General features: G+C 37.1%; 1 protein-coding gene across 2 annotated transcripts in view; it reads right to left on the minus strand.

Annotated features, from left to right (window-relative positions):
• Window positions 1–1,285: 1,285 nt before the first annotated feature.
• GTF2A1 (general transcription factor IIA subunit 1) overlaps window positions 1,286–12,676 on the minus strand; it is a 35,727-nt gene continuing 24,336 nt past the window's right edge. For both annotated transcript variants that reach the window (XM_037900799.2, XM_037900800.2), the window contains exons 8-9: window positions 10,498–10,587; window positions 1,286–5,849 (exon numbers count right to left, since the gene is read on the minus strand). In XM_037900799.2, the coding sequence (XP_037756727.1) occupies window positions 5,742–5,849; window positions 10,498–10,587 (198 nt within the window). In that variant the 3' untranslated portion in view covers window positions 1,286–5,741. The remainder of the gene's footprint in view (window positions 5,850–10,497; window positions 10,588–12,676) is intronic.

Below are 12,676 nucleotides of genomic sequence, written 5' to 3' on the forward strand. Positions count from 1 at the left end.
GAGCAACACACTGATGTGGAAACTACAGAACCCGAACCACCAAAAAAGAAAATCAACCTTCTACTGGTGGCATCTGACTCAGATTATGAAAACGAATGCGTTGGTCCGCACTGCCTTGGATTGTTATTGATCAGAACCTGTCATCAGCCTGGACGCATGTCCTCTGGAATGGTGGATGAAGCATGAAGGGACATATGAATCTTTAGCGCATCTGGCATGTAAATATCTTGCGATGCTGGCTGCAACAGTGCCATGCAAATATTTGTTCTCACTTTCAGGTGACATTGTGAACAAGAAGCAGGCAGCACTATCTCCTTCAAATGTAAACAAACTTGTTTGTCTGAGCGATTGGCTGAACAAGAAATAGGACTGAGTGGACTTGTAGGCTCTACATTTTTACATTGTTTTATTTTTGAAAGCAGTCAGGTTTTGTATATAATTCTACATTTGTAAGTTCAACTTTCATAATAAAGAGACTGCACTACAGTACTTGCATTAGGTGAATTGAAAAATACTTTCTGTTTTTACAGTGCAAAATATTTGTAATCAAAAATAAAGTGAGCACTGTACACTCTGCATTCTGTGTTGTAATTGAAATCAATATATTTGAAAATGTAGAAAACATCCAAAAATATTTAAATAAATGGTATTCCATTATTGTTTAACAGTGCAATTAATCATACAATTAATTTTTTTAATCGCTTGACAGCCCTAGTAATACTGCTTTTGGAGTGGAGTCCTATCATCTAAAAATAAGCTTAATGATGCTGATACAAGATAACCATTAGCCTTAAGAGACTTACATTTCGCCAAGGACTAAAGATATGTCATCTGGTCAGGTTGGAAATACTGACTTCACTAGTGAAATGCATTTGCCAAAGCTAGATGCTTATGTTCAGAAAAAACTTTTGCATCCAAAGCTCATCTTGCATTTCCAGTTCTTCAGACTTAGTATCTAGGTGTACTGGGCTATTTTATTCGCTTTTTTCCTTCGCTAAAAGTCGTGGTGTAAGTCTTGCTTAGGTTACCAGCAAAAGAAGACTGTGTTAAATCTGAACCTCCAACCTCAAAATGAAAAGCTGACTTCTCATAACATTGTGAGCCATGTTAAATGGAAGAGACTACGCAGCAAGTTCACCTCAGTGATTAAAAGGGAAACACTTGTGTTTTTCTTGCTTTGAATTCACTATATTATGCAAATACTTACAGAATCTTGTCCACGTTAAAACAATTGTGTATATGTAACTATTTAATGCATCAGAAAATAGTAAATAAAATGGCAAGCTTATTTTTTAAATAACATCTTTAATTAAAGTTTTTGCAAAGGCAAAATATTAAACTTAAAATAGGTCTTAGTACATCAAAATACTAAGTTCTCTAATTGTATTCCAAGCATGGCCTTTGAAACATAATATCCTGTATATCACAGAAGAGCAACCTTGATCTGCAATTGTACAGAATGAATTTTACAAACATAATAAATATATTTACCCCCTTACACATAACAGTATATGTACAACAGCAGTTGACAATAGTAGCTCAGAACAGCAGAAAAGGACATTCCCCTTCCCCATATTTTTATTAGTACCCTATGCACGCTGGAACAAGTGAACTTTGGATGGCTACACATGTAGCTAATCCAAAATAGTTCTTCCTGTTTAAAAAAGTTCCTTTTTGTCCTCAGTATCCAATCCAAACTAAATTTAAAAAAAGTGAACCACGAAAAAGAGTAGGCAACAGTAGCTTGATTTGCAGGAAAAAAAAGGCCTGGCTTGTACATATGCCCCAGGCACTCAGAATAATAGGAAATCAAGACTAAAGACACAAATGTAACAACATACAAGTTTCCCCCGTCTTTTGTAACCACTAAACTCAAAATCTGAAACAACTTTGAATTAAATCTTTATAAAAAATTGCAAAGCTGTATAAGGCGACCCAATAAAAATCCACAGTGTGCAGTACCCTAAAGCCACAGGTCTAATTCTTAAACATTTTATTGCATCCTGCAAAATAACAAAAAAGGAACTTTTTCAAATGGAAGACAAACTTCAAAGTGAACTCTAGTGAAAAGGGTCTCATTTTTCTCCTGCATTGGAATAACAAAATTTTATCCTGGTAGCGTTTTATGGTGACATAATTGCTTTTGGGTATTGATGGATAATACAGTTACTTTCACAAAACAAAACTGAAACCCAGCGAAGTTTACTTACACTGCATTAAAAATAGAAAAAAACAAAAATCCACATTGATACAAAACTGTTATATCACATTTAGTATGTTATTCGCTCTTTTCCAGCAACTGTGCTTCAGAACCAAATCTAATCCCTTAGAGAATAAACCTGCGACCACAATCTTTATCCTTGTCATGATCTGTTGCTAGGAAAATACTCAGGTCAAAAAGCAGCTTGTAATTACAATGCAGGAAAAAGGTGGATGAAACCTCAGACATTTTGCCACTAACATTGGGGGCGGGAGAGAATAAAGTTATAAATTTTATTTAAATAGTCCAATATAAAGTTCCTTATGTGACTAAGTCTCTATTATCTCCTTAGCAGACAACATATTTTTATTCCTTTTCAACTTTGATGTTTTTATTAAATGATTGCACACACTAAAAAGCCAATATAATTAGAGCTAAAATGTTTATTTATGACTGAAGCACTGCAGGACACCTACTGTCTCAGGAATCCAATAGACCTCGAGTATCATCATGCTGACAAAGCAGGAATATCTGCAAATTGAGAAGGCACAAGACTCCCAACTTTGTCCAGTTGCTCTGTAAATTTCCATTAGCCCTGAAGGTTAATATTTTAACCATGAAGTTATTGTCCCTATTTTTTCCATCTTAAAGTCAAAAAAGGTGCTCTGTTATCTGTGCAAATCTAAACATAAGCCCTCTTGAAACCGTTAATTGCCTTCATAATACTGAACTATTTAAATGAAAAATCTATTTTCTACTTTCGAGAAAAAAAATTAATAATTTAAAAACTATGAACATGGGAATCCCTTGCCCTCTGAAAGGAATGGAATCTAATGAAATGGTCTGTTCAATTACAACATTAAAACCATGATTAAAATTCAAGTACAATAATAAAATTAAGCAAACTACATTCTTACAGCAAGCTGCTACAATAAAATGAAATTAAAACATGCTTTCTGATTTAAAAAAGGAACACTTGACATAGCAATAAGAGCACAGTTTGGTATGTTTATATTTGACTGGCTTTCAGAAGATTTCACAGGTACTTGTATTAAAAGACCAAAACCCTCATCTGCCAAGCATACCATAATTAATTTGCAAGACACTGTGCATGTACAGATGGTTTCTAAACGTCCTTTGAGATAAACTAAATTTAAGTCATCTTTAAAGCTGTGGTATCCCTTAAAATAAATAAAAAGGCTATGCAATGTCTGCTCTAAACATGTGGGTGAAGAACCCTAAATGTAAGAAGAGACTAAATATCTTGTACAGTAATCTGGGTTCCAGTAGTATAAACAGGAATCTGTAGCTAAAGGGGTTTCACTGGTTGATTTGTGCACTATATGGGATTTGTTCTAAGTCCATATTTAAGTAATCTGAAAGGCTATGAATCTACTCGTGATAGCCATCAACTCTACTCAAAGATACACAAGAGAAGCAAGGGTAATAATTAGTTGATAAGTAATTGATTTCATTGTAATCACATATGCTTTAAAAGTACAGTGGCACATTAAAAAAACAACAACAAAATTTCTGCTTTGTACAGAGAAAAAGAAAACGCCACTCAGCATGAGATACCTTGAAGTCCAGAGCCAAATTTGTATCCTAAATGAGTAGAGCATTAGTTACCTATGAGTTAGTAACACCAGAAACTGAACTTTAATGACATTTACAATGTATGCAGATCAGGTGGTTTACTAATAAACATATGGCTCTACATGTGAATTAAGGACAATTTCATTCTATTTAGTGACACCACAGGAGCAAAAACATATGTAACTGCTCAGATTTCTTCCTTGCAATGTGCTGTGAATTTCCTGTAAGCTACTGAGACTATGAATGCATTTGGAGATCAGTAACGAAAGACAGGTAAGGGAGACAGAAGGCAGTTAATATACAGTGCTGATTAAATACACTTGTGATTTCATTAAAAACAATTTTAAAAGTTTCGTTTTGCAAGAACAAAAGCCAAGAAGTAGTGGGTAAAGTTTCTGCTTCTGCAGTTCTCCCTAATTTGAGTTACATTTGACTTCCTCTGCCTTCTTTTCATTGCTTTTCAGGTAGCTAGTAAGAACATTAAGTTGTAATGGGGAACCACATAAAGCACGCTCACTCCTTCGTTGGAAATGTCTGATCTAGAATTCCAATTCCCTCTTCTCTGCTGCAGCAGGAACTCCATTCCTGAAAGCCTGATTGCAAGCAGAACCATCACATGAAGAAACGGTGTGTTTGCCCTTACCAGCAAAAAGCTTTTTGCTATTTATGATATGTCATTTTCAGACAAGTGAAATTATGTTAGGGTTTAGCATATGTGATGACCTAATTTTTGCATTACCAAGACACACTATTTTAATTTTTTGCTTACATTACTCTAACAAAATAAACTATTTCCTCATTGATGCTTTCTTTTAAAAAGAACAAAAACAAAAACCACCAAAATTGCATGTCACTTGGAGATTTTAAACAGGTTCCCTGCAACACATCTTAACTTGTCAGTAAGAATATACTTTAAAATTACAGGGTATTTTACAATTAAGCTCTATTTCCTGATTAGCAGAACTTCAGCTAAGGTATAAATGGCTATATATATACTTTCCCTTATCCAATTTAGCCATTTCTGTAGTATTTGTCCAACAGTATTCATGGATGCCTGGGCTGTAAATGTAGTAAGTGGCTGGAAGAATGCATACACTAAGATCAAAATACCTGGAGTTTTCATTTGCAAGGTCTCCAAGACACTGATCTTTTAAAGAAGTGAAGGAAAGCTACCACAGAGTCCTCTGAGCTCCGTGAGGCTGAACCACTTCAAATGCCAAGAATGTTTTTAAAAATAAAGTAAGTGGTTTGAGTTTTCAGAAGGAGCTACAGGTGCTGAGCACTTTTGAAAAGAGTCATTCATGTCAAATTGAAATGGCTCGAAAATATAAGTAATCATTTTACATTTTGTAACTGCTAGGAATGAAAATTTGTTTATGGGAGAAGAATTGAGAAAACTAATTGTAGTTAAAATTATACATGACTATAGCAGAATTAAAAATATTTTTGTTATACAAGATAATTAAAATGTATCACCTTAATTCTTACTCTTCTGTACAAAGCCTGCACACCGTTCAAACAATATTCTGACCACCCTCACTACCAAAAGGAAGTGTTCAAAACAAAGATTTGTACACACATAAGCATTGTCAGACTACGAGTATATCAAAAGGGAAGAGTTCCTTCAGTTCAGTGGAAGAAATTTTAAAACCTTAACCCAAGGGGAGGAACAGGGAGACAAAGCCTTACATGCTAATTACCAGCTGCAGGTACCTGTATATAGAATTGATAATTAAGGTATCCCAGACAATGCTAGCTGCTACAGTCCCATGGCTTGCCCATTTGAAGTAGTGTCTATGTTGCCACGCTCTACCTTTGTTGCGGTAGTTTTGTTGGTACTGTTCTTTTCTGATGTGCAGACATAAGTTTTGGTTGACGTTTACGTCCAAGTCTCAACCTTTCTGATTTTTCTTTTTTTCTAGTTTTTTGTTTTGTCTTAAAAACTTCACCATTCTGCATCTCCAATGGCTTTGGAAAATACATAATCTCTTCCATTGAGATTCATTATGCCATCTTTGAGGTGAAACTTCCACTTGTTTTTACTTCTATGGATCTAAAAAACAAAATATACACACTGAAATAGTACTCTGTATCCGAAACAAGTAGCAACTTCAGGACTAAACTGACAAGTTAGGAAAAGAAAATCCAGATAATGATTGGTCACATAACTGATCATTATGTATGCATGGAGATCTAAACCCAGGATCTGACCTAAAAAAAGTGTTATTGCACATCTGGCAACATTTGTGGCTCATTTTCTAGCCAAGGGCAAGTTCCCACAGGAGCCATAAATAAACCCTGTATCCATAGTAACCGTGAAATCCAAGGCACATAACACATTTTATGGTAGAGAGAGGAAGGTAATTTAATCTTTATCCATCTCTAACATGAATTAATACCCTTTTCCTGTTGGAACTGGGAATGTAGAAATCCATTTGGAAGCAGCACAATTCCAGCTTTTACTCACTATATTGAAGAGGTAGGAGACAATTTGTCTGACCAGCCCTGGATGAAAGAGGTGAATGAGGCAGCAATACAACTCTGACCCTTTACCTTCATTTGTTTAACCCCGCTTCTGCGTACAACCCGCCTTGCTTGCTGATCTCTAGCAGAAAAAGAGGAGGAAAGTGAAATAGGCCTAATACAAGGTTGGAACTTGCTTCTCCCTGCCGTAGCGCAGCAGCTAAGGTCAGAAACACCGGAGCTGGATTTCCGGATGTAAAAGAGAGGGAGCCACCAGACTGGTGTTCTCTCTGAAGGGCCCTCAGCTTTGGAGGCTGCTTCTCTCCTTGGTCTGAGTGGTCAGAGTTAACTGACCTCCAAGACACACTGCTAGGCTTATCTATTTGCTCAGGCTTTTGAAGAGGAAGGGCCTTGATAGGAGCTGCTGTCTGTGGTGGTGGATAGTTTTGTTCTGTCCTAAGAAGAGTTTTACAATAGAACCTCAGAGTTATTAACATCTCAGGAATGGAGGTTGTTCCAAACTCTGAAATGCTCCTAACTCTGAATAAAACATTATGGTTGTTCTTTTAGAAGTTTACAACTGAACATTGACTTAATACAGCTTTGAAATTTTACTATGAAGAAAAATGCTGTTTTCCCTTTATTTTTTAGTAGTTTATGTTTAAAATAGTACTGTACTGTATTTGTTTTTTTTGTCTGTGCTGCTGCTTGATTATGTACTTCCAGTTCCAAATGAAATGTGCAGTTGACTGGTCAGTTCATAACTCTGCTGTTTGTAACTCTGAGGTTCTACTGTATTGGGAGTGCCTGATTAGTTTGCTTTTATTTTAGGTTTTTGGTTTTTTTTAAGTTATGTCAACTGTAAGCTCTCTGTCCGGGGCCTTCTTTTCATCATGTATAGCAGTGGTTTTCAACCAAGGGTCCAGGGCCCCCTAGGGAGGGTCTGCCAGTTTCAGGGGGTCTGCCAAACAGGACCAGCATTAGACTCTCTGGGGTCTGGGGCAGAAAGTCAAAGCATCACAGCATGGGGCTGAAGCCCGGAGCCCTGCCACCTGGGGCTGAAGGAGAAGCCTGCGAAACTTAGCTTTGCGGTGCCCCTGCTTTACCCCTTAACGCCAGCCCTGGCTTTTATATGCAGAAAACCAGATGTTGTGATACAGGTGGGCCGTGGAGTTTTTATAGCATGTCAGGGGCCACAAAGAAAAAGGAGGGGAATCCCTGATGTATAGCATGCCTTGACCCGATTTTTTACAGAGGCTTCCAGGTGCTAACAGGATACAAATAAGGGGAGATTTTCAAAGACAAGTGGGAGCTGGGTGCCTGACTGGCCTTTGTGCCTTAGAAAAAAGTCTTCCCCTTAGTAAACAGTAACAACAACAAAAAGACAACTAAGGCAAAAGTAGTCTAAAATAAAAATAGAATGAACTGGACTCTCCAAGAGAAACTAGTAACTATGGACACCAGTAAAAAAAAAAGGCTTTCAAAACGAGTCACTAGGTGAATTTAATTATCAACTGAATCACAAAAAATTGAACACCCTGCCGTTCCCAGAATACAGTAAGAACAGTACAACTAAAAGAATTGATCATTCAATTTTGGCTGCAAGCTACACGAACTATACATTTATTTCTTGTATACTTTGACTTGATTAATTAAATATGCCCACACAAAGGATATCTGGTATCTTGTAAAAATTTGATTAAAATGATATGTTCTACTGCAGGCCTATTTTCATTCCAGATAATATTTAAGTGTACAGTCACTTGCCAAACTGTACCATGCAAGTGGACTTAGCCACATGCATCTTAAAAGGTAAAAATTACATTAATTGCCCAACTAGCTCAACATACATACATAATAATTTTAGGGATAAATAGGCTTTTCATCATTCATTCAAAATATTTTACCCATCAACACAGTAAATGAGAGAACATCTGAACACACAATTTTCCAGATTCCCAGCTGCCCAAAGGATTTTTTTCTTTGACAAAAGTAATGTAAGAGAAAGTGTGTCAAGCTCTGAGTAGTGAATATACAAGACCCCCAGAGTTTCTCTCTCACGCAAATAGCTTAACTTGTCACTATCCTCCACAAAAGGAAAGTGAAGTTCCACGTTTTCAAAGAGTCCAGTGTTTACTACTTGCCAGGTAGAGGAGCTTATTTTACTTGGCAGACTTTCTGGTGGATTCTGTTAGTATGTTAACACAAGATTAGCCAAAAATCATTAAAGATGACAGCTGAAGTGAAATGCACCAGACTGAAATGTCAGCAGGTAAATTTGTGGAAACCTGCTTGGCCAAGTTATGAGGATTTGAATTCTAGTCTAATTAAGTGTGCCCCATCCTCTGAAGAATCTAATAAAGCTATCCAAACCAGTAGTTCACGTGTGAAATTGTTAAATGGCGCAGTACCAAAACTGGAATATATCTAGTAGAACCACACTGCTGAGAAGATTAAGCACAAACCTACTTCAAAACACCAGAAAATATAGGAACAAAATTCAACCAGCCTATCTACCCTCATATTGAATCTGCACTTAGAGCAGGGTCTAGGGTTTGGATGTAAATGAACATTACAACTTCAGGCGTTTTTCCTGTTTTTTGGAAAGTCTAAATGTTTTTTTCATTCAAGTTTCAGTTCTTTGCACTGTAAAAAGGGCCTTTTTCATGTAATCAATACACTGTGGTCCTATGAACCCAGTCTTCAGCCAAAAAACAAAGGAGGGAAATCCACCTGAACATCTCACCACTGCTAGTCTGCACTGAGTTTGGGGTTTTCTGATTCTACATCTTTTGATTTTTTTCTTTTTATTTGTCCAATCTCATATTTCCAGTCCAAGGCTCTTAAAAAAAGTTAGCCACTATATAGGAACCTAGCTACCCAGGGGATTGCTAGCTGAATGTAGAAAAGAAAGGCTGTGTGTTGTGATTTCCAATCCAGGGTTATAGCAGCCAAAGACTGTTCTCTTCGGACGGCTGTTTAGTCTCTTGTCTCAGTAGACAACTGTCCACATCATACAAAACCCTCCATATCTGGCATCAACTGATACTTTTTTAGCAGTCTATGCAGACATACCCAGACTGGCTGTCATAAATATAAAGGGAAGGGTAAACACCTTTAAATCCCTCCTGGCCAGAGGAAAAACCCTTCCACCTGTAAAGGGTTAAGAAGCTAGGATAACCTCGCTGGCACCTGACCAAAATGACCAATGAGGAGACAAGATACTTTCAAAAGCTGGGGGGAGGAAGAAACAAAGCTCTCTCTCTCTGTGTGATGCTTTTGCCGGGGACAGAACAGGAATGGGGTCTTAGAACTTAGTACGTAATCTAGCTAGATATGCGTTAGATTCTGTTTGTTTAAATGACTGAGAAAATAAGCTGTGCTGAATGGAATGGATATTCCTGTCTTTGTGTCTTTTTGTAACTTAAGGTTTTGCCTAGAGGGATTCTCTATGTTTTGAATCTAATTACCCTGTAAGATATTTCCCATCCTGATTTTACAGAGGTGATTCTTTTTATTTTTTCTTCTATTAAAATTCTTCTTCTAAGAACCTGATTGCTTTTTCATTGTTCTTAAGATCCAAGGGTTTGGGTCTGTGGTCACCTATGCAAATTGGTGAGGATTTTTATCAAACCTTCCCCAGGAAAGGGGGTGTAAGATTTGGGAGGATTTTTGGGGGGAAAGATGTTTCCAAACGGACTCTTTCTTAATAATAATAATAATAATACCGGTTAGACGTTTGGTGGTGGCAGTGAAAGTCCAAAGGAAAAAGGTAAAATAGTTTGTACCTTGGGGAAGTTTTAACCTAAGCTGGTAAAAGTAAGCTTAGAAGGTTTTCATGCAGGTCCCCACATCTGTACCCTAGAGTTCAGAGTGGGGAAGGAACCTTGACACTGGCCAACCCAAAGAAGTGATCCTTTTTCAGGCACACTGGTAAGACAGTCTGGAAGAAAAAGAAGTTCAACCACTAATTTTAACTGAGCCTTGCTTATAACAGAGTTTTGAGAAGCAAGTAGACACACAAGTTGGAGATAATAGAAAACACAGTTAATTTCACATGTTAAAATAGAATACAAAAACATTATACAATATCAGATCACACTAAATATTAAGACATTTATATAGCCCCATGTATACACACACTGAAATACAGCTTAAATTCATGATTTGATGGGAAGCAGAGAAAGAGGAACAAATAAACGTGACATTCATAAAAATTCTGTTTTTAGAGATTTTACCTTATCATACTGACATACGACAACATTCTCTGTATCAAACAGCTCTTGTCCTTCCTCATCACTCACATCATCTTCACTATTAAGAGGCTCCTAAAAGAAACATTTGAAAATAGTTTATGATAAACTGACTCCCATCTATTAAGATTATAGATATTTTGATCTTTTGCATGAAAATAAACTCTGGTTATAACATGGATGAGAGTTTCAGTGTGGGGAGAACGAGGCTTTGAGGTAAAAACTTGATGTGCCTGTCACAATTACAGGGCGAGCTTGACATCTGTCCCCCTCTTCTGGTCTCTCTAGAGTGCACCACTTGTCAGGGTGCCTTTACCCATCTTTGATTGACAGTTTGCAATTCTCCCACTCCCAGACTATGCCTGGGCTACCGTACCCTACATACGAACTGTTCTTACCTAATTGGTCTGATTGAGTTTGGGCACCTGTATTTTTTCCCTTTAGGAGTCAGTGACCAGTGGTGAATATAATGAGCAGACAGCCTTCTTAAACCAAAAGTATTATTTATTTTACCAACTGGAACAAGGCTTTTAAGAAAGAAATAGCCTACCTGCATGTTTATCTTGCCCAAAAGCTACCCATTCCCTGATGGTAACCGAGGCAGGCCTAGCATCTCCAGATACCCCAGCAGATACCTGTGTCTCAGTCTGGCTCCCCAACAACCCCTTTGCTATAGTTCTTTTGTTCCTCTGTGTTTCTGGGCTTTAAGCCCTTCTGGTTAAAACCAGCCCTCTAGACTCAGCAGGAGATTATACAAGAGTCCGCAGAGCCAATGTTTCTGACATGGTCCCTTAACAACTGTAGTGGTTACTGAGGGGTGGCTTATGTTGAACCATTCTTTTTCTTCCTGCCTGTGTTAATCAGACAGATTCCTGTTCAGCTAAACCAATGTAGTCATACAGTAAATACCCCAATAACCAGTACATTATCCCGTATTCATAAATTATCCCAGGGCAGCTCCAAATGTTACTGTGCCCAAGTTCCATTTTCCAAAATGACTTTGGCATTTGCCTATACTGAGAACACTCCAGCAACATTTCAACAGGTTTTTATAATCATATGTAAACAGCATATGTTTTAAATCACTAGTTGATAGATCACTACTGAAAACATGAAACATCCTTTTCCTAAAAAAGTCTCACGCAGTCCCTCGCCATTGCTTTCTCATTATATGGGTTAATTATAAGAGGCACTGGGGCAAGGCAAGTTTAAATCCCCATCAACCATGATATTAGCTCTTGATTAGCTGGTATACTATTATTTTCAATCCAAGAAGGAAAACACGCTTCTTTGTACCAGAGGATGCCCTACCTCCTCCACCCTCACAGATGGTGGGTGTATTAAAGTGACCTACCTGATGCACAGAATGGAAGTAGTTCCTTATAAAGCAGGTTGATAACAGTGAAAAGAGGAGGCTAGAGCAACATGTTGCTGATAAGATCTCTGGCCTGCTGATGGTTATATTTAATAAATCTTGTAATATAAGTGAAATTCCAGAAGACTGGAACAATGCTAATATTTTGCCAATATTAAAAAAAGGCAATCAGGATAACCCAGGTAACTATACTCCAGGGAGCCTGATATGAATCCTGGGAATGGAAACACTGATACAGGAGTCAACTGATAAAGAATTAAAAGACAGGAACATAATTCATGCCAGTCAACAAGGACTTACGGAAAACAGGTCTTGTCAAACAAAGCTGATTTCATTCTTTGGTGAGATTAGGAGTATGGTTGACAGGGTAGATAAAAATAAATGATTAAAAAAAATCTTTAAATCGGATTTTTTTTTTTTAATAAAAACGAAGGAAAAAACCTATCTAAAGATAGTTTTAATTAAGATACATTATAAAGATATTTCATCATGGAAGAGGGATTATAAATTCTACTTCTATAGTATGAGACAATATATTCATGTAATGTTTAAGAAAAGTTTTGTAAATGAGTTCCAATAGTTCATGGATTAGCGACCCAATCTTATGGGGTTTCACAGGCTTTTGTATAGATTACTTAGGTTAATCTTTCTATCTACCCAATGAGACTCAGTGCTCAGTCTAGAAGATACCATCAGAGATGTTTAGTTTTGCAGTTCTCAAACTGTAGATTTGCATCTCCAGAGGTAACATGCTTTTTAACAGCAAAATTTTTTTAAAATAAATAAATA

The sequence above is a fragment of the Chelonia mydas genome, chromosome 6, assembly GCF_015237465.2.
Source record: "Chelonia mydas isolate rCheMyd1 chromosome 6, rCheMyd1.pri.v2, whole genome shotgun sequence".
In the NCBI taxonomy this organism is placed as follows: domain Eukaryota; kingdom Metazoa; phylum Chordata; order Testudines; family Cheloniidae; genus Chelonia; species Chelonia mydas.